Here is a 23592-nt window from a genome sequence, read left to right on the forward strand (position 1 = left end):
GTATCTATTTTTGATTATACTCCTTTTTATTTTAGCAACTCAATATTAGGACTCCTTTTTTTGCAGCAACTCAATAGTTTTTTAAATAAATTTTCTTGATAATGCAGGTTGTTTTCATCACAAGAATTTGCCACCCAAATGTATCAGATAGGGGAGGCATTCACCTAAAAGTTTTGAAGCGCGACCGTTGGACGCCCATGCCCATTGTTAAGCTTTTCAAGGAATTAGTGGAGAAGTTGAATGAACCAGAGGTCAATGATGAGGAACAGACCATTGAATATCTTGCCAACCTCTACAAATCTGATAGGAGAAGGTTTGAAGCCATGGCTAGAGAGATGACTAATCAATACGCTGGGAGAGGAAACTGAAATATAAACTGAAATAGTTCATATCTATTTTTAAGAACTCTTGAATAATTTATCTTGTTTTTGTTCTTTTTAACAAAATATTTCAGTCTCTGGTGTTGTAAGGTGTTGTAAACTCCATTTTAAAATAATATTTTATTCAGATTTTACTGTTTTAAAACATTAGAAACAACTTGTAAAGCTTTTAGAAAAGCAAATCAAATTGATATATATCATTATAAACAATTTGTAAAACCTTTTAAAACTTTCTAAAAACCAGATATACTCTTGTAAATGAATGATATATATAACTTGACGGCTGAGTTATAATTTTTACGGGGAAAAACGAAAGGTCATTGACGGCTGAGTTATAGTGAGTTATGGATGAGTTATCACAACAAACAATTTGAAAGTAAATAAGTGAATAAGTGATATATATGACTTAACGGCTGAGTTATAATATTTACGGGAAAACGAAAGGTCAGGTGACGGTTGAGTTATAGTGAGTTATAGCTGAGTTATAGTAAATTTTATTGCTGAGTTATTTAAAGAGATTGATTAAACACCACTAACAACACAACATTAGTTTTCTTGGAATCCATAACCATTAACAACAACATTATGGAAACATAATCCCATCATACACTAGCTCATCCTGCTATCTTAATTAGACCAAACATGATCATATAACCAAAAACTATCACAACTATCATCATCTTCATCCTTGCTTTCAATTCTGATTTTGCATCTTCAACCCTCTCAAATAGCTCTTTCTCAAGCTCCATTTGCATCTTCTTCTCAATCTCCATTTCCATTTGTAGTTTTACAGTTTGAAGAGAGAAAGACTCTACCTCATCCAACAGTGCCTCATCGACCCACTTGAAGACGTGGTCATCATTCATAAGCTATCAAGGTGATGGAGACAACAATTGGAACAAGAACAGATTCAACATAAACCAACAAGAACATATTCAACATAATGAAGAACAGACTCTACCTTCTTCGCAGCTGCATACCCACAACGGAAGTATCGTCGACAAGGATTTGACTCCGATTTCAAATTTTTGGCCACGATTGCTTCTCCACACCAACATCTCTTAGGTACGCCAACAACTGTACCTCGTCCTCTCTCTCGAACATTTGATGCACAACTCGAATCTCCAGATACATTGCTCATGATTTACGAGAATTTGATTTTTTAGGGTTTAAGCATTCGACATTTGGGGATTTTCGTTTTGAAGAAGAAAAACATCACTCGGTCAACAATTGAATATTAATATTATTAGGTTAACTTATGGTTTCCCGCCAACAATTTGAATATTAACATTACTAGGTTAACTTATGGTTTCCCGCCAAAATATCGCTTTACGGCTGAGTTATAACCATTACTGGAAAACGAAAGGTCACGTAACGGCTGAGTTATAGTGACTTATGGCTGAGTTATTATCACAAAAAATAATTTGAAAGTAAATGAATGATATATATGATTTGGCGGATGAGTTATCATATTTACGGAAATTCGAAATGTCCTCATCGATTCATGTTACGGCTGAGTTATAGTGAGTAAGGCTGAGTTATCAAAAGAAACAATATGAACGTAAATGGCTGATATATATGACTTTACGGCTGAGTTATAATAATTTACGGTTAAACGAAAAGTCACGTCGATTCATGTGACGGCAGATTTATAAATCTTTAGTGGCTGATTTATCATAATACCGGCTGAGTTATATTCATATGAAACATTACAAAAAGAAATAAAATAAAACAAGTTCAGAGTTCATAAAGAAGAAGACACGACATTACAATGGAATTCACTTCTAAAAACCGATTAAGAGGAGGAGGAACCATGAGCTTTTAGTTAATCCCAATCAACAGGAGGAGGAACCACACACAGATCGGCATCGGCCTCCGCAATCTCTCTCTTCTCCTCTAACTTCTTGTGCTCTGTCGCTAATTCGACAAGTTCTCCAGCCAAGATTTGATTCAGTTGGTTTAGTTGAGCGTCGATTAGTTCCAGTTGATGCACGAGGACGGTCTTCTCTTCCTTCTTCTTGATATGCTCATCCATCATACGCAGAATTTCTGTGTAGCGATGCTTTGACTCCGCCTCGACTGCGGCCCTTCTCTGAGAAAAGGCTTCGGACACGGCCAATAGTGATTCCTCTTCCCACTCGTGATCTGGGACTCTTGCTGGCGATAATGCTTCGTCTACCTTGCATTTTTTGACGTCTACTGGAACCCTCTCCGTCCATAGCTCGGCTATCAAAATAAAAACAACCTTCACCAACTGATAGGTGCAATGATCGGAAAATATGCAATAGATTGAGAGGGGATGGAGAGGATACTTACATATGCAATGATCGAAGGATATATTGATATTGGTTGTAGAGGAGATTTGTAGGTGCAATATATTGTGAGCGGAGAAGAAGGGAAACGATACAATGAGTAAGAAACCGAAACAATACAATTAATTAAGAGAATTTAAGGAAAAATAATAGGTCCTCAAAATATTGCTTAACCCTAAAAATATTAGTCTATTTATTACCTATCAACTACAAATAGAACCTCGTGACTGAGTTATAATATTCCAGTTTTTAGTCTATTACCTCTCAACTACAAACTAGAAAAAAATTATTTTTTACAACACTATGTCCGCTCCACCCAAGATGCCGGATCTCCCCAACGACGTTTTCATAAAAATCGTTTCCCTTGTTGCAGAATATGGTGTAGATTATGATCGATGGGGCCTCACTTGGTTCTATTTTAAGGGCTGGTCATAGGGGGAAAAAAGCAGTATACAGTGATGAAGTTCTAAAGACAGCTGCTATAAATTGGCTTTGTACTGATCCATCAGAAATCAACACATCCAATGCCCTTGATGGTGGCCTCCAAAATGAAGGGCGGCACAGGCCTTTCTTCGTCAAATGCTTTGAGGCCGGCAACCCCATTGCCATTTACTACGAAGGGCTAAGGGTTGTGGCTGAGGATAGAGATATCCAGCGTGGGATTGATATTCTCAGTCGTATTGTACCGGCCGATGATTATGCCACCTTAGCATGTGGGGTACTAAGTATTTGTCAAGGGAATGAGGATATGGCCGTCCATTACCTCCAGCTGTTTGATGCAAATCATTATCCTCTGATGTCTTCGGATGCCATTGTAAGTGGTAATTATTTTCTGGATGATTTACCTTGTTTTGATACGGCCTGGAAAAAATCATACTCAGCCTCCCATCGCTATCCTGACCGTAAAACCTTTACAATTGTAGCCGATATCTTATTACGAGTCATTCCGCCACTCCCTTCACCCACTTGTGCTGTGAAGTGTTCCCGTTCTCTCCGCTACAGAGACTTTGAAATCAAGTGCAAAAACTGTTACCTTTGGTGGTTGTCCCTCAAAGTCTCTAAGATCCTTTAGGGTTTCTAGCAGTGATTTCCAGTTTTACCTTATCAATTTGTGACTCTAATTTCTCTTTATTTTAAAATAATTGTTTTCCATTTCTTCGTATAGTTTTCCATCTTTTTCATGTACTAAACGTCCCTTTTTTCTTCGGCTAATTCTATGTATCCACCTTTCATGCTTCCACATTTTAGTATCTACTCTCACTTTGAGGCTGAGTTATAGTTTTACGGGAACACGAAAGGTCACGTCGATTCATGTGACCGCTGAGTTATAGTGAATAACGGATGAGTTATCAAAATGAACAATCTATATGGCTGAGTTATCAAAAGAAAGGTCGCGTCTATTATTAGGTTAACTTGCAAATATTTCTTAACGGCAGAGTTATTGTGAGTTATGACTGAGTTTATCGAAAGAAACAATATGAAAACAAACGTCTGATTTATACGACTGATCTATAAGGCTGAGTTACAGGTCATGTGACGGTTGAGTATAGAGAATTATGACTGAGTTATCATTATAAAATATTTGAAGAAATGACCTTCGTTTCTAATGATAACTCAGCCATAATTTCTCATCGATTCATGTAAGTAATGGCTGAGTTATCAGTAGGAATAATCTGAAAAGGTCTCGTCGATGCGTCTATTACAGGAATAACTTATGGTTTCCCGCCAAAATATTGCTTACCAATAAAATTAGGTTAACTTAACTTAATTTTATTGTTTAGTTTCCGCCAAAATATTGTTTTACGGCTGAGTTATAGTTTTACGGGAAAGCGAAAGGTCATGTCGATTCATGTTATGGCTGAGTTATAGTTTTACGGGAAAGCGAAAGGTCACGTCGATTCATGTCATGTTATCAGTAGGAATAATCTGGAAAGGTCTCGTCGATGCGTCTATTACAGGAATAACTTATGGTTTCCTGCCAAAATATTGTTTAACCCTAAAATTATTAGTCTATTTATTACCTATCAACTACAAATAGAACCTCGTGACTAAGTTATAATATTTCCGTTACTTTAGTCTATTACCTCTCAACTACAAACTAGAAAAAAATTATTTTTTACAACACTATGTCCGCTCCACCCAAGATGCCGGAGCTCCCCGACGACGTTTTCATAAAAATTGTTTCCCTTGCTGCAGAAGATGCTGCAGAAGATCGATGGTCTTCACTTGGTTCTATTTTAAGGGCTGGTCATAGGGGGAACAATGCAGTATACAATGATGAAGTTCTAAAGACAGCTGCTATAAATTGGCTTTGTACTGATCCATCAGAAATCAACACATCCAATGCCCCTGATGGTGGCCTCCAAAATGAAGGGCGGCACAGGCCTTTCTTCGTCAAATGCTTTGAGGCCGGCAACCCCATTGCCATTTACTTCGAAGGGCTAAGGGTTGTTGGCTGAGGATAGAGATATCCAGCGTGGGATTGATATTCTCAGTCGTATTGTACCGGCCGATGCTTATGCCACCTTAGCATGGGGGGGTACTAAGTATTTGTCAAGGGAATGAGGTTATGGCCGTCCATTACCTCCAGCTATTGATGCAAATCATTATCCTCTGATGTCTTCGGATGCCATGGTAACCGGTAATGGTTTTATGTTTGAGTTATCTTGTTATAAGACGGCCCGGAAAAACTCATACTCAGCCACCCATCGCTATCCTGACATCCCCGCCACTCCCTTCACCCGCTTGTGCTGTGATGTGTTGTTTGAATTATGGTTTCCATTCTCTCCGCTACAGAGACTATGAAATCATGTGCAACAAGTGTTACCTTCTGTGGTTGTCCCTTAAAGTCTCTGAGATCCTTTAGGGTTTCTAGCAGTGATTTCCAGTTTTACCTTATCAATTCGTGACTCTAATTTCTGTTTATTTTAAAATAATTATTTTCCATTTCTGAGTTAAACGTCCCTTTTTTCTTCGCCTAATTCTATGTATCCACTTTTCATGCTTCCACATTTTAGTATCTACTCTCACTTTGAGACTGAGTTATAGTTTTACGGGAACACGAAAGGTCACGTCGATTCATGTGACGGCTGAGTTATAGTGAATAACGGATGAGTTATCAAAATGAACAGTCTATATGGCTGAGTTATCAAAAGAAAGGTCGCGTCTATTATTAGGTTAACTTGCCAAAATATTGCTTAACGGCTGAGTTATCGCTTTACGGGAAAACGTAAGATATAGTCGATTCATGTCATGGTTGAGTTATAGTGAGTTATGACTGAGTTATCGAAAGAAACAATATGAAAACAAACGACTGATTTATACGACTGATTATATGGCTGAGTTATATTTTCTGACGGCTGAGTTAGGAAAACAAAAGACGCATTTCATTAAATGTGTTGCACGGTCTTTTATAGTTATTCTCGGGACACAGCGGAAATTTCGCTGTAGTCTGATTGGTGGACTCAGCGGCGGTTACATCCCATGACTCTATATAAATAGGGTAGAAAGTTGGGGGAATAAATCATTCTAACTTCCACCAGCGTAAGAAATAGAAGGATGCCATCAACAACTCGATCCGCCGCATCCGGCAATCGGGAGCCGGAAAATCCCATCCCACAGGAGGTAGGAGAGACGTCCCGATCTCGTGAGGTCGCTCCGAACTCAAATATTGTCGACCCCGGTGTGTCTCCCCTTCAGCTAGAACTCCGAGAGTACCAAGCTCGGCGAAAGAGGATGGGCGCGTATATTCGGGCGCTTCGGCTGAAACTTGACCAGCTCCATCGTTTTTACCGTTTAGAGGGAACCATTCTAGTCTTGGAAGACCTTATCGTCGAAGGTTACTTCTTGGCACACTGGCGAATGGTCCGTCTATTTGATGAGCACAAGGCGTGCAAGGAACTGGTCGATCAGATGGATGTACCCGATCTCCCAGAAGGCGATCGCGAACCCCTGGGGGAAACCGCCTTCCCGTTCCTGACGGATGTCTGGGCCTATCGAGCTTGCTTGACTAGGTTAATCCGATACGTCAATTTCCTGGAGTCGTCGGGTCAAGCCTTCTGCGAGCGCCATCTTCTTGAAGGCCCATGTGCCTTTATAGAGGACATGATGTCCAGAGGCTCCAGATTGCCAATCGAAAGGCTAGAGGCCTTACAACGGGTACGAGATTTCTGTCAAATTGCGGTGAACGAACTCGCAGGGGAGGAACCATTGGAGACCGACATATCTGGCCCAGCTCCCGTCCTGAAATCATACCAAACTCATCCTAAATGCATACTAAAACTGTAGATAAAATGGGTAAAATAATGATGTTATCATAATTCATAGATGATTCATATTCTACCAAGTAGACCTAAATTGAATTCGGTATAGTACTTGGCAACTTGGCAAAAACAATACACAAAAGATGTAAAGAATGACACATTCTTGAATAAATAAAAGACAACACTTTTTCAAATGTTATCAAAAAGTCCACGCCACTTGGATTCAAATAATATTGGTTATGGGGGTTTGAATTTTAATATGGTTTACCCCCGGCTCCAAAAGATTAGTTTTTAGGTCTAAGAAACCTTTAGGATCACTTCTGAGTTATCAAAAAAAAAAAAACACTTTTTAAGATGTTAGGAAATGTCTTTTGGGTCAAGCTGCATAAGTGTTGAAAATGGAGGTTCGAAGCAGGAATGACACATCTTTCTGGTTTGAGTAGTTTTCCCGATTAGTCAGTTTCAAGGAATGTGTATAGTGGAATGATATAATGGAATCATAGTGATATAATGGAATGCTAGTGACGGACCCGCACATTCGTGCGGGATTTTTTCTTATTTTTTTTTGTTATCTTTACAGTATTTCATAGTTGAAAGTCTTTTGTAAATTAAAAAATCGATTACCGCATGTATATACTATCAGTTTTAAAGTTTTTGTTTAATATGTTTGAAGTCCATAGACCATACATATATTGGTTAATGGTCTTAAGGTTATTGATAACAAAATAATGTAGATGGGCTGTATATTTTTTATTTAACTGGGAAACGTTATTATGGGCAACTCACTAATTTCTTATTCGGACAAACTGAGAAAAGGAAAAAAAAAAATAAACAAATGAACAGAAGACAACTATGTTTCGGGGTTACCGAATCGATTTCACTTTGAGCATATGATTCTCGACGATAATAGCTCATTTGCTGAATCGGATCTATTTTGAGCATATGATCTTCAGATAATTATCGCAAAATCCATATCCGTCTGCTGTATCCAGTCTCGTTGTTGTATCGTTTGATTGAGTGAATGGGTAAGGTTTAAGTTAGATCTGTTTTCCAATTTCAGAATAACAATGGATTTTTTTTTTCCATTTTTCTTATCTTATTGTTGTGTTTCGTTTGAATATAGTGTTGTTGTGTTTTTAAAAAAACTTGAGACTGGATTTAAGTTGTGTTCATCAATTTCCAACAACTGCGAGAGATTGTTCTTTACGACTTATAGTGTTTTCGAAATTGTGAAATTCCAGTGTTGTTAATTCATTTTGATTCTTTGTTTTAAACAGATTTTAATCAATTCGTCAAACAGGAAAACAATGGGCATCACAAAAGAAGATAAGTCACCGAAACAATTTTAAGATTAACAATCTCTTTTTTTTTTTTTTAAGAACACATCTAATGGTAATTTTGTTATTCGTACAGGATCGACATGGGTTTGGAAGAAGATGATTTATGACTGCAATCGTTTTGGTCTGCAAAATCGGGTGTAAGTTTTGTTTAGCAATTTGCAACTACTGCGAGAGATTGTTCTTAATGTTAAGACTACTGTGAAATTTCAGTCTTGCCATATTTTTTTTTTTATTCTTTTTTAACAACAGCGTTATAATCAATTCGGAAAAGAGGAAAGAAGTGAAGAAGACAATCTGGAAGATAAGTCACCGAATCATTTTTTAACATTAACAACCTCTGATTTATTTTTAAAAACACAACTAATTTTATTTTGTTATCAGTATAGGATTGTTCTGGGATTGGAAGAAGATTATTAAACTACAAAATTTGAAATGGTTGGATTGTAAACATCTAAAACTGGTAAGTTAAGGAGTAAAATTGCATATCTATCTCATGATTGAGGTTTAAGTAGAATCTTTAATCTTTATAGTTTCCAATTATAAATGACGAATATGAATATATACATGTAAATTTGGGTAGCTCTCTTATATACTGTTTGAGTTTTAATTTGGATTAGTACCTTCAAGCAGGAAAATCTATACTAAGGTCTTAGCAAATATACATAACTTGTAGCTCTCTCTTGTATCATATAACTTTTTTATGAAAAACATTTTTATTAATGTGGACTTCTGTATCCTTGTCTTATTTTGTATATTTGCAGACGGATTTCTCGGATGATAACTCAATAGTTGAAAGATAGGACTGTACAAATCAAAGAATAAGTGAAACATGATTGTTGCCAGACGACAGGTACTCCTAAAAAACTATTACTCCAATATTAGAGTTAGGCCTGGGCATTTGGGGTGTTCGGGTCGGGGTCAGGTTCGGGTAATTTGGGTTCGGGTTTTTCGGGTTTACGAATATAGGATCCGAGCAGGTGTTCATATAATTTCGGGTCGGGGTCAGGTTCGGTTCCTCTCGGGTTCGGGTTATTTGGGTAATGACTTTAAAAAACCTGTAATGTATCCAAAATATATTCGGTTATGGATAGTACCTACTCAAACATATCCAAAGTACCCACAAAAACCTGAAATGTACCCAAAAAACCCGAATAACCCGAAACAAATGAAACTGCATAACATGAAATCTTAAACAAATGAAACTGAGCATATCATGTCTCGCAAAACAATTCAAACACATACCATGTCTCGCAAAATAAGCATCCCAACAAAGAAAAGCATGTCGTAAAATCTTAAACATCCCAACAAAGCAAACGAAACTCAAACATCCCAACAAAGAAAAACATGTCTCGCAAAAGCATGTCTAGCTGCTATGAACGGAGAACCCAAAGATGAGACTAACAGCGGAATTAGGTTTTGGAGATCCAATTTGAGAGTTTGGTTTATAAAAGCCAAAGATTCTTGAAATCGGACAAAAATTGGCAACTTCGACATGTTTATGCAAAGTAAAGAAGATTCACAAGGATTCAAGGAGAGGAGATTAAGGCAAATGGAAATATGGCAATATATGTGATATCATGTATGAATAAATGTGTTCTCGGGTTCAAACAGATATCGTCGGTTCCTCGGGTTCGGTTCGGGTAATACCCGATACCCATGGGTATTTGGAAACAAAAACCGAGTGGTTATTTATACAGAAACGGGTCGGGTTTTTACAGGTCAGGGTCGGGTCGGTTCCTCGGGTTTGGTTTATTTGTCCAGGCCTAATTAGAGTAATTTAAATGTATAGTTGATTTTTTTTTTTAAATTAGTATGGAAAAAAGTTTGAATTATAACCCAGAAGTTGGTTACTTTCAAACTAAAAAAAACCATACTAATTTGTGAATGCAGAATCTTAAATAAAGATAAAAGGAAGTTCAGTGTCGTTTAAAACAAAGTTTTTGTGGTAGACACTTTCTCTTCTACACCATTCCTCTTTGCATATGCTTGTTAAAAATTGAAAACCTGCAGATCAGTATAAGTAAAAAAGTACTTTGAGTACTATATTCGTAAACACACATAAATTTAAATGTTTTGAGTTCTGTAGTATAGATAAAGGTGAGTTTAAAAATTGTTACCTTCACCAAAGTATTTTCTTCTGCCACACTTCTTATCTCAGATTCTGAAAGACTTCTTTGAATACCACATTCATTGTTTTCTTCTCTGGTTTTCCTTCTTTATCCAGAATCAGAACCTTTAATCCTTTTTTAGAAGTTACTCTTGAAACTGCCACATAAAGCTGACCATGTGAAAAACATGGTCTAGGTAAATACAATCCAACATAATCCAAAGACTGTCCTTGACTTTTGTTAATAGTCATTGCAAAAGCTACCACTAAAGGTAACTGTCTTCGACGTATTTTGAAAGAAGTTTAGTGTCCGAAGGAGTGAGCAATATCCTTGGAATGAGTACTTTGTCGCCGACTCTATCTCTTGTAATGACAATAGCTTCCAAAACAAACTCAGCCATTTGTGTGATCTGCAACCTTGTACCATTCATTAGCCCTCCTCTTGGATCTATATTTCTTAATAGCATTACTGGACAACCTACTTTCAATCGAATTCTATGATTAGGCACTCCTGATACCTTTAGACTATTAAAAAATCAGGTGTAAGGACTGGATTGTTTTCAAAACGTTTGTCAGTTGGATCTATAGAATCTGAACTTAGGTATGTTCTTTCCTCACCTACATTCAAAAAATAGTCATCACATAAGGATTCCTTACAATCTCGTAACGAAATTACATGTACTCGAAAAAGGAAGTTTTGAAACAGAAAATATTGTAGTTACCTTCTAAAACAACCCTTCCTGTTTTTTTTTTTTTTTTTTATACCTTAATTTACTAGTGGTCCCATACCCACTAACATCCTAACAACAATCACTAACCGCGGATAACCAAATAAAACAATTCCATTAATCCAATAAAATTCCAACATAAATAATCCAAAATCCAATAACCAATAACACCATAATCCAAACAAGGAAATAACCAAAAGCTAACATCCTACAATGTTCCAATGACTTAATCTAGCAACCTAACAACAGCTAGACCACAATCAATCAAGCCTCTAGAACATCCCTTCATCATCGCCTTGATTCCACGATCACACTTTGCCTTTACCTGCACATCACAAACAACAATTGAGATGTGTAAGTATTATCATAAATACTTAGTGAGGTCGTCCTCCCATCTACTGGGTTATACACACAAGCATATGAGACTCCCAAGTCAACAAACAACAATAACACAATCAATACATCAAACCAGGAAAATAAGACTCGGCAGGTACTAGTGTCGACCGATGCTCAATCGGTGTCGATCGATGCTACAGAAACTGGTGCCGACCGATGCTGGAATGGTGCCGATCGATGCTACTCAAGACGGTGCCGATCGATGCTCCACAAAAGTGGGTATCGATCGATGCCTCTTCTGCAGACACGATCTGTGCGAAACTCAGCGACGAACTCCGATTCCAATCAACACAGAATCGACTCCAAACACGTCTAACCATCTCGGAATTCACTAGAAATCACAAATACAATGTACCCAAGTAAGCAAACACCACAAATAACAAGGAATCACACAAAAACAAAGGAGATCTCATGCTTAGATCAACCATGGTCAAGCACTCACCTCAAGAACAGGAAGATTGAATTGAGAAACGTGGAAAACAACACCCCCAGAAGCTCCCCTTCGTTTCCAGCAACAGCTAACACTTCTACTGCCTCAGATCTCACCAAAATCTCCAAGAACAAGCCCAGAAAATCTCAAGAACGTTTTTCTCTCTTTTTTCTCTTTCTTTTCCACTCAACAACGACCAAAGAGACTTTCTGAAACCCTTCATTCGTCTCAGACACTTAAAACATGAATTAGGGATTTCCTTGAACCAAACCAAACCAATCAGCAATTAAATCAAACCCGACCAAACCGGAAAAACATGGTGTCGATCGATGCCACCAAGGGTGTCGATCGACACCCACACCAAATTTACAAAAATTGGTTCGCGGATGTTACACCTTCTAGCTGGTCAAGCATATAATCATTAATAATCCCAACATCTTCATTGGTCGGACATAAGATTGCTCTTTCTTGAAAGAAGAGTGGATCTTTTTTTTCTTTCAAACACTTAGGATCTCCATAAACTTCCCTGCTTATTACCTGAATAGGATTGTCTGCTTCTGTGATTAAAAACTTGTCAGGAATATCTATCATCGCTTCACCGTCATTAGGTTCACCGATCTTTCCATCACCAACTTAAGTATCCATTCTGAGAAATCCTTAAGCTCTTTAGCATCTGTGGGATTCAAATCCTTTGCAAGAAGCCTCATATTTTTGGTTAATCTCAGAACTTTGCAATGCTCCCAAAGATAAGAAGCATTTAGTGCACTCATACATATCTTAGCTCTTCCAGCATTAGGAATGATTGGTAGCACCTGTCTGAAATCTCCACAAAAAAAAAACCACTTTTCCACCGAATGGTCTGTTACCAGCTCCTTTTATAATATCTGAGAGACTTCGATCTAAGGATTCAAAACAGTGTTTGCTCATCATTGGAGCTTCATCCCATATTATCAAAGATGCTTCAGCCATTAGTTGTACTTGATCAGATCCAGGACTCATTGTACATACACTACTTTCATGAGGATTAAGAGGAATACCAAACCTAGAATGTGCTGTCCTTCCACCTGCTAGCAAGAGAGAAGCAATACCACTGGATGCAACATTCAAGACAATTGATCCTCTTGCTCTTAATGCTGATGAAAGAGTCTTATAGAGGAAGGTTTTACCCGTTCCTCCAAAACCATAAACAAATAATACACCACCCATGTCATTATCCACTGCTTCCATGATCTCACCGTATACTTGTTTTTGCTCATCTGTCATTGACTTTATCCATCTATCATGTTTTCCTTCTGGTCATGACGATTATAGTTTTTCTCATCCACAATCAATACATTTGTATCATCGAGGAAATCTTCTGGTACTTGAGGCATTGTTGCAAAGGCTTTCAAAGATGTTCCATTGCTTTTTAAAATGCTATCTATATCTTGTAAGGCAAACCTCTGCTTCTCCTCATCAGATAGAGTGAGTTCTAAAATGAAAGAAATAAAAAATCATCACAAACAGATAAGAATATACATCTCTTTTAACCACATTAAGTGTAATGTAAATTTAAAATAATCATAGATTACCCGGTCGTTTAAAGTATATTCTCCTTTCTTTCTCAATATCTTTAGATAGTAGTTCCCAAGTTTTTTCCCAAACAACCTCTGGTTGTGATAAACTAAAAGATTGTAGCATGACAACGAAGAGACGACGTAAGAAGGCTGCCATACTCCAAAAACTTGTTCTTACTATATCGTCAATATACTCCTGATCATTGTCAAGCAATCCAAGAGCAAAACATGCCTCCTTGTAAGTAGGATATACGACACCTTCAACAGTCTTGATGTCATCAAAACATTCTGGATCTGTCTGACTGTTTAGAAGCACTCGTAGATAATATCCATCTTCCATACCAATAGGAACATAGTTTATCCTTCCAATAGCAGTACCTGGTCTCTTCCGGAGATTAAACTTCTTTCTCTTCCCATCGTACGTGAAGAACTCAGGAATTTGTGCATAAGTTTTTGTTTTGGCCAATGAACTAACCTTATTCAATTCAAACCAAGCGAGGAACATAGAATTGGCTAACTCACCTCTATCCAAAACGGTTTGTACTTCATCATCACCCTTGAAATAAATTAGATGCTTCCCTTCTAGATGAAAAGATAACCTTTGAACTGATGTTGATCTGTAAGTTATTGGATTTTTCAAAATTCTCCAACCTGCTTCGCAAGCTGATACATACCTGCGATTTAAATTTGAATTAGATGTTGATCTATAATCTGACAACCAAGTAATAACATAAATAAATGTTATATGATGTTTAAACGTAAGAACAAAATTTATCTATAACAGCTGGTACCTGCAATCGAAAAAATCTTTTATCTCATCAACACCACTGCTACCATCAGAATTTGTAACCGAACTATCCTTCATAACTTTGTTTCCCGCCGAACTTTCTGTGACTCCTTTTTTTTGACGATGGCTCCACAACAACAGCAACCCGATCCTGTCCTTTCGTAATATACTTGAATAAGTACTTGATGGAACCTGTTTGGTTACACCACTCGACATTAATGTGTGCCCGGGTACCGTAAAAACAATACTTTGTTATATGGTATTACATATCGATTGTCACACTTAAAACCATTCTTCTCAACAAAATGCTTTGATTTTCTTCTTCTATAAACTGGAAAACCTTCTTTATCAACTGTTGTGTGATCTATGTGCTTCTTGGGGAAAAACTTTGAACATTTCCCTTCTTCCATACATGGTGAATTCATGTTGAGAGATCCACATGGGCCGTGAATCATCATATCCTTAACCATCTCATACAGTTCAGGTTCCTTATTCTTGTCTGGGATTTCAGCGGATATCATCTTGTTAATGTCTTCAGCTTTTGGCAATTTTGAATCTGGGTGCATCCACAATAAAATGTGGGCATGGGGAAGTCCTCTCTTCTGGAACCCGATTGTATACATAGCTGAAATGGATTTAGAGCAAAACATATTAAACAAATATCTTGACCAACACAAATCACTTGCAAAACAAAGTACTAAATCTTTTTTTAGCTTCTATCGTTACTAAACAAATTTGAAAGACAAAACTTACATGACAATATCCGGCCTAAAATATGTTTCTTTTTTAGATCATCCATTAGAGAGTTGAGCTTCATCTTGAACACTCTACTTATAATCTCTGGGGGGGGGGGGGGGGGGGCCTATCATCAATGTTCAAATTTCTTGCTGAACAAAACCGTACCAGCTCCGGCCATTTTGGGTTGCAAGTGAAGGTGATAAACAAATCTGGGAATCCATAGTACTTACATATTGCCATTGCATCTAGATACATATTCCTCATATATCTAGGTCCACCAACAAAGGAAGATGGCAAGTAACATTTAGTTCCTTGGTCATTCAGATCTGTGTTGCCTTGATTAGCAGCATCCTTGACTGTATCATAATTAGCAGCCCTCAAACTTGACTGATTCAGCTTGAGATAAGTTAATCTGTTTGTTTCGATAGTGGTGTAAGCGTCTACTAAGAATTGTTGGTACAATCTCTTGGACATTAGCAGATTATGTGATTCGTTCTTCCTTTCCTGTATGCGGAATGCAAACCATTGACGCATGCTGATACACTTCCTCTCTTTCTCTGTATCTGGATTCTTTTTCTTATTTTTACCACCACCTGGCCCTTTTAGTATTCCTGGTCTGTAACCATCCTCACCTTTTGGAAACAACAAAGGATATTGAAGAGCGAGATATGACGGATGTATTTCACTAATTCTCTGTAATTCCCCTGATTTTTCTTCAACAACAATGTCACGAGTAGGCATCTCTACATGAAAATCCCCAGGAATCAATGCAGCAACCTCTGATGCAGTGGGAACTGCGTATGTTCGTCCATCTTTTAAACGATCACTTACTATTCTCATGTGAAAGCTTTCTTCAGGATTAGTATCTAACCGCTCTTTCGCTGATCTGAAGTTTTCAACATATGGGTTGACATCATCTAACATCTTGATTATAGCTGCAATTACTTCTGGCCTCAACTTTTCTTTTTTTTTATATTTTCTTCCATTCTTAGATTTGCTGAAATAAGAAAACCGTATATTAGAAAAGGAAAACAACTTGCTTAGATATCGTTTTTTGTATAGTAGGTCAAAATTCAATTAACATACCTTAAAATACCAGCTCTGTTTTGCACCTCATTCTCTGTATCTACGATATACAGTTGTGAAAACTTTTGAAAATCACCATTGATAGGTTTCAAACTACCAAGTAGATGGTAATTCTCTCCTTGTATCTGAAACATATTTGGACCTCGTCCTTTAACAACAGAGTTTTCGCAACACCCACCTAGTGAAGTAAACGAAAAAATCATGTTGTATGCTCTGACATTTTCCCTGAAATGCCTACTCAATTCATCATTGTTTGTTAGGAGAGCCAATAACAACTCAGGCTGATTGTGTAGTAAAGGCAACTTTACAGCTCCTTGTAAACAACATTGGGTAAATGTAGGATTCTTATCCCTCCTGTTTCTGTTAATACGCTCCCCATACCACATGATAGCATCACAATATGAACATGAGTACGTAGGGTCACCATGATCAAGATACTCTACAGGGTTTAATTTCAATTAAAATTGGTTGTTTGTAGTTTGAAAATTCATTGGGTAAAGTTCAAGTTGGATATCATACCTGTAACTTTTTTTCTAGCTTTAGTTCTCGCCGTCTTTTTAGTTTTGCACTCAAAAGCTTTCGTGATACTTTCATCTAACATGTCTAATATTTGATACCCTTTCAGGACATCGCCAGGGATATCCTGAAGTTCACCATCATCTCCTGAAGCTTCTGACTCAGTATCTTCAGAACTGCTGGTGCATTGGTATGTTTGTTGATCTTTACATCCATTTCCTTATATGTTTTAATCATGATCATTAGAGGTAATGGGTAATAACACTCCCGTAAAATAATAAATATATGGAATTAATGATTCAGGTTGAGATCTAACCTGTGAATTATGACCCTAAGATATCCACATTGGTTGTTTGGCAAGAGTTAGATACACAACCTTGGTTGTTTTTTGCTGGTTCTACTGTTGTTGGATCATTGGGTTTCTTTTGCCTTGCAAGAAATTTCGCAAGCCTTAAAGTTGTTCTGGGTCTTGTAAGTATTACTCCTTTTGATGCTATTATCGAGGCTGATTTGTTTTTAAAAAAACAATAATTAAAGTGATAACATTAGCTTCTCGACATATTTATCATCAGCTTCTATAAAAAACAATTATCATCTTTTATCTTGTTACCTTGTTTGCTATTAACAGATGGAGGACTAATATTTGACCACCTATTGCTGGATTGTCTTTGTTTTGTAGGTGGTGTATCTTCAACAATTTCTGACTGATACGTCAAAGATGTGTCACTCTGTGATTTCTGGAATGATGCAAAGCCATTGCTCTCATTTGTTCCTGATTGAAAGCAGCCAAAATGGTAATTGAAGACTTTTTTAAAGTTAACAATTGTAATCAGTATCCACAATGATATTATTAACATAAGCAAACCTTGATTAGCTATACCAGATTGAAGATGCAAATCTTCAAATCGTTGGTTTGTTGGTTTCCTCTTGCTTGACGATGCACGCAGGTCAGGATTAGACTGCTCAGTTAGGTTTGTAATGTCATATAATACTCTTCTTGGTTTGCCTTTGAATCGATTAGTATAACCTGTTTGTAAGAAAAGATAGATTTCAACATATAATTATTTGTATCAGAGGAATCATATAAAGAATATGGTTTTGTTTCAAACTATATAACATGCTTTGGTCTTGAGAAGGAAGCGGACGTTCTTCAAGATTTGCAACACAATGACTATTATCAGGTTTGTACTTTAAACTTTCGAAAAGTCTTTTGAAAACTGCTTAAACTTTAATAACATCTCCATGATTCCTCTGAATGTTTGGATTGAGGTTTTCGTCATTGGTTGGAGCCCTCTTTGGCTTCCCATTAGTGAGTTTTGGGACTTTTGGGGATTCAAGAGGTATAGTATTTTTCCTCTTCTTCATTTTTCAATCTGAGACAAACTGAATTCTGTGTACTTAGTAATTTACACATAAGCTAAAACATATGGTGCACGAAGTAATGTAATCTAAACAATAATTGAAAGCAAAACAAATTAGTTGTTCTATTTTTATTTATGGTCACAGCTGATTTGATTTTCTTTCCAAAATGGTAATCTTAACTTACTGAATCAAAATTTAATCCATGATTTACGCACCTGTTTGATTGTTTTCCTTTGTTTACCTTCAAGGATAGTTATCTCAAATAAACATTCTCACAAGTTCCCAGTTGTAGGTATTAGGCCTGGGCATTCGGGTACCCGTTCGGGTTCGGTTCGGATATTTCGGGTTTTCGGGTTTTTGGGTTTAGAGGTATAGGACCCGTTCGGGTATTTTTAGATTTCGGGTTCGGATCGGGTTCGGTTCGGGTATTTCGGGTTTGGATTCAGATTACCCGAAGTTCACAAAACTCAAAATTTTAGTATCTAAGTTAGTCTAAATTATTCAATAATACGCAATATATCTAAAAATTTAGAGTATTTTCTACCCAAATTTACTACTCCCCTCCGTTTCAAAATATAGGATGTTTTAAGCAAAGCATGCAGATTAAGAAATCTTCACTTTTAACAAGTTCAACTAATCAGAAACAATACTGCATAATATAAAATACTAAACTAATCTAAAATTTGCATTGAAATTTGAAAACATCCTATATTATGAAACAACAAACTTCTCCAAAACATCTTATATTTTGAAACGGAGGGAGTAATAAACAGTTTAAATACTTCAAACTGTCGAAAATATCTAAAAATCTGAATATTTTGAACACTTATATTATTAAAATTATAAATATTACTAACATATTACTACTATATATTAATAATGTTGGTATATTCGGATACCTGTTCGGATTTCGATTCGGATCGGGTTCGGATTCGGGTTTTCGGATTTAAAGATTTATAACCCGTTCGGGTATTTTACAATTTTGGATACGGATTCGGATCAGGTTTTTTGGATCGGGTTCGGATCGGATATTCGGATCCGGGTATTTTGCCCAGGCCTAGTAGGTATGTCATTTTCTTAGTTAACACTTAATCTTCTGATATGTTCATCGCTATAGTAAGTCAGTCTGATATTGATATTGAAATGTTTAGTAGTGGCCTCCATTTATTCATTTTAACAGCTTGAGTAGTTGCGTTAAACAAACAGAGTAAGGATCGATCTAAATATTCTGACCGGTTTTGTTTGTTTCTCTGTAGGGGTACCACTTTTTTTTATTGCAATGGATTTTGATTCAGTCCATGATTGTAAAAGGGTGTCAGGTTTGTTAGCAGACCTTTACTCTTTACTCTTTTTTATAGTCTTATACCTATTTATTAATTTTGCAAAAAGAAATAGTTAATAATAAATATTATTAAAATTTAACCGAAACAATGAAAAGAACAAATCCAAAGTATGGAAAAAAGTTTCAAATCTAACCTATTCTGATAGGATAGGCCAGGTCAAAACATAAAAAAAAACATACTAATTTATTGAAAATGAATCAAAATAAACCTTCTACCCTACACGACCATAAGATGCTTCTTAACCCTCATTTGCTTCATTTGTTGGAGCTTTTACACCAGCCTCATCAATGGCTTCTTTGATTGATGGTAGACATATCTTTTTAGATGTTGAGGAGTGTGCAGAAGCATCTTCAGTAGCTTCTTCTTTACGTTTCGATGAAGGTGTAGTGACAGATGTCCCAGTGTCATTACCATGAGATAGACAATCTTGATCCTACAATTTACAAAAGCACATCATAAAATATATTTAATATTCGTTCTAACTCAGAATCCAAAATTTAGTTGCCTTAGTTTATTACCTGTTCTTCAATAGATATCATATCTCTAGGATCAGTAGGTGATTCTGAATCTTCAATATTGTCAACATGAGTAGAACTATCACCCATTTCAATGTAAGAAACTTTGTAAGTCTCTTTGCCATTCACAATGTTTGCAGTTTCTACTGAAGCAAAAAACATAAAAGTTTTGCCCACCAATGATTGCAAAGCACCCGACACTTTGGTAGGATCTTGTATCTGAAATGTTTTGATGGTTATTATAATCTATACCTAAAAGAAGATTCATCATGTCATGCTAAATTAAGTTATCGATTTAAATAGGGTTTCCTTAGTATACCTCATCATAATTTCCTCCGAAAACATCTGTTGCAGTTTGGTTGACCAATTTGAGAGCATTGTGGTCAAATAGGATAAACTTAGTTTCACCAGTGCTATCCATCACATCAAGAACCAACTTGTACCTATTTTTTACCACACCAAAGAATAACATATGTTTCACTAAACTAATGACATGGAAATTAAATATACTGACAATGAATATTATAACTTTGATAACGAATTACCTGCAGTTCACCTTCGTCACATCCTGATTGCAACCCTTACATTCAAACAAAGGTTTTTTTGTTTTGCTCACAATTTCGTTCTCCTTTTTTGGTATCAAGAGACATGTTCCCTTGCATTTCACACAAGTAAAGTAATACCAGCCGAATTCCAAATCGATATGATAGATAGCACACACCAGCTTAAACTTCCCTTCCTATGATACAAAAAAACCTAAATGAATACCACCATGTATCGCATGAAGGAATAAAACTGTAGAGGATATTTAAAAAAACATTTTATAATATACCATCGTTGCTTCGAGGAGGTCTAAGACAGTGCTTCGAGGGAATTGGTTGATATAATCATCCTTGTCATTGTTTTGCTTTAAAAACTTAGAGTTTTTTTCACAGAAAGTAAGTTTGAGATCATCTTTGGGCAACCTGCAACAAATGTTTTTTACTATAATTGAAATATTTAATAGAAATAATATTCAAATCATATAGGTATAAGGGTTCTTACTTAGACACAAAATCAAACACATCAGGGTAGTCTGGATTGATTAGCATCAACGACATTTCGTATGCATTTGAAATTGTCCTTGTACCTATATAAAAGTAAGAAGACGGAAATTTGTTTATCTACAACGTTGGACAAACACGACTGCTATGTAATATTAGTAATTTAAACACGCACCATTGTATGAGTTGATCTTTGCAAGACGGATCAAACATATCACCATAGAATCATTTGCATCATGGCATGCTGTCCAAATGTTATCAGCAAACTTTCCCCAAAGAGTGCATGATAAGCGCTCGTCACTGCATAACAACATGTTGCCAATATTTAGTGTTTTGAAATTGTGTAGATAAACGATAAAGCAATTCATATTACTAATATTACCTAGCATCACGGAGCTCAACCTCTACTCTTTTCTTTGGCTTGTCGTTGATCTCGCACGTCTTCATGTCACCTATAGAAACCACCTGTCCAACAACATCTAATATACATATCCAAATTAATCTATTATCATTTTTATAGAAATTTATCATATACCACTTCTTATAAAATAGGTACCTATCAAGATGTTGTCATTCAGACCATCTTCTGCAAGAATATCTGAATATGTAGCAAGATCCAAGAAATAGTCTGGTGACAAAGGAGGGCACCGGGTCATGATAGTGGAGTTCATGATCGTCATCTTGTAAGGATGACTGGTTGCCCTAAATTTCCCAGAAGATCTTGTTAGCTGAAAGTTTTCGATGGTTCTCCATTCGCCAAAGAAAATATGTCTTTGGATCTTGTTCAGTTGCTGCTTTTTCACTGTGGCATGGATCAGAGTACCCTAACAGAAAAAAAAATGTATACTATTAAGATGAGGATTATCACATATTAGAAAACAAAGCGTGTAAGTAGAATAAGAAAAACTTACATTGATGTCAGCCAATATCATCTCCATTGTTTCACCACTGTAAGTTGTGTATTGCTTCCAGTTGTGTACAATTTTGACTTTGACCCTCCATGTTGTTTTGAAGGGTTTGATATCGGACAGAGGAGTTGTACCATCATTGCCGGCTATTTGCGATTGCTTGGTGAGTTTTTGAATACTATTATGCTTGATGTGTCTGGAATCCAATGACGTCTAATAGGGTTTTTATATTAGTAATATAGGTGAGTTGTTGAGATCGTAGTAATTATAAAATATATTTTCAGTTATTGTATTCCAATAACTTAAAGATTGTGTTTGATAGAAAATGATTTTAGAAGAGATTATCGATATGATAAATTGTAGATTTGGATAGTTTTTATAATGATTAAGTCAATATCATTAAATTAATTATGATTTTGGTAGATTTTCAGTTATTGTTTTCGTTTAATAGTAATATTCGGATTGATATATAATGATATTGAGAAGATTCTGCGAATATCCATTGTTATATTTGTTCTCAGTATTAAAGATTTCGAGAATATGAAAATGATAAACTCCGTTTTGGATAGTTTTTATTGTGTAGAATGATTTTGAGAAGATTTTGCGAATATCCATTGCTATATTTGTTCTGAGTATTTAAAATTTTGAGAATATGGAAATGTTAAAGTCAGATTTGGATTGTTTTTATGATATACCATTTATGTCGGATACTAAATTAGTTATGAGATAGGTTTGTTATTCAAATACTTCCAGGATTGCTTAGCTATTTATGGATTTTGTTATATTTCTTTCCTAATTATATTATGATTTGTTTTATAGGTATAGATGAGATAATCTGTTTGGAAACGTGGAAAGCTTATTGAAGATCCGAATAGTGTTATACTTTGATAGTAGAACCAACAGAAGGTCCGCGTCTTTTTGCTTTATTTTTTTACGAAATTGTCCCTTTTTTTTTCTTCTTCTTGATTTCTGTTAAGCGTAGTGGTATTTCATGTCATGTAAAGAAATATTTAATTTTTTTATACCTAAGTGTGCCTCCCAATTAATAGTATAGATGTATAATGGGAGTTAATAACATGCAAAAGTTCATGATGCTGCCTCGGGGCAGATAAAGGCATTTACATCACGCCCCAATATATAAAGGATTTTTAAGGTTTCCAAATCTTAAGAACACGGTGTATCACAAAAGTTTTGAGGGACATTTTATTCATGAATAAACACTGGTTTGATTTTTCTGTTTTGATTCTTTAACATACATAATAAAATGTATTCTTTTTAAAAATGATAAATCTTTATTTTTTATTTTTTTATTTACGTCTTTCTTTTAAAACGGTTGAAACCTTTTTCAGTACTTCTAAATCTTCATTAACTTAACATATACTAATTTTCTTTATAGTAACTTTGTTTATGAATTATGATTGTGATGATTTGATATATTATTTTTAAAAAAAACTTTAAAATCTAGATTATGAGCATTTGGTGAAATAGTTTATTAGAACATAAAAAAAAGACTATGCTTTAGTTTTTTAGACTATTATTTTATTTTTAGTTATTTATATCATTTTAAAATTATTTTATATTTATTTTATTTTAGAAAAAAGCCTCCCATTTTAATTTTGCCTTAAGTTAGGATTAGTCTGGGCACGGCAAGACGAACTCGTGGGACACCTCTGCCAGTTCCAAAAGTTTTATTTGTTATTTTTTTGTTCTCGTCAAACGTGAGCATATCTTAATGATGTATTTCTGATCAAGTAGATAGTATATTTTCATTTTTTTTTTAATG

The 23592-nt window shown here is 35.8% G+C and overlaps 2 protein-coding genes, 1 long non-coding RNA gene and 1 pseudogene across 21 annotated transcripts in view; 2 read left to right on the forward strand and 2 right to left on the reverse strand.

The window, feature by feature from the left end:
- Positions 1–368, forward strand: part of LOC147919039 (ubiquitin-conjugating enzyme E2-16 kDa-like) — a 2202-nt gene extending 1834 nt beyond the window's left edge. Inside the window, exon 4 of the mRNA XM_087503821.1 lies at positions 108–368. Within this exon, the coding sequence (XP_087359947.1) occupies positions 108–368 (261 nt within the window). The remainder of the gene's footprint in view (positions 1–107) is intronic.
- A 626-nt stretch (positions 369–994) lies between these two features.
- LOC147919040 (uncharacterized) lies at positions 995–1521 on the reverse strand. The gene is made up of 2 exons (XM_087504897.1): positions 1342–1521; positions 995–1249 (listed from the first exon to the last, which is right to left on the reverse strand). Exons 1-2 carry the CDS (start codon positions 1519–1521, stop codon positions 995–997), a joined length of 435 nt encoding a protein of 144 aa, XP_087361023.1.
- Positions 1522–7728: 6207 nt separating this feature from the next.
- Positions 7729–22886, forward strand: LOC147919041 (uncharacterized). Of its 19 annotated transcripts, none has more exons than XR_015592186.1 (14): positions 7729–7979; positions 8232–8431; positions 8544–8754; positions 9056–9144; positions 16748–16828; positions 16942–17109; positions 17318–17432; positions 17513–17609; positions 17713–17819; positions 17908–17978; positions 19004–19064; positions 19257–19319; positions 21916–21972; positions 22629–22886. It is a non-coding gene; the product is annotated as an uncharacterized LOC147919041 (long non-coding RNA). The 19 variants fall into 19 exon arrangements; XR_015592189.1 differs by having other exon boundaries at positions 17775–17819; XR_015592176.1 differs by lacking the exon at positions 19004–19064 and having other exon boundaries at positions 7739–7979; positions 8232–8284; positions 8368–8431; positions 17522–17609.
- LOC147919042 (uncharacterized) lies at positions 10444–16129 on the reverse strand (annotated as a pseudogene).
- Positions 22887–23592: the final 706 nt, after the last annotated feature.

This window comes from Camelina sativa, chromosome 20, assembly GCF_030686135.1.
Source record: "Camelina sativa cultivar CO46 ecotype springtype chromosome 20, ASM3068613v1".
NCBI classification, from domain to species: Eukaryota; Viridiplantae; Streptophyta; class Magnoliopsida; order Brassicales; family Brassicaceae; genus Camelina; species Camelina sativa.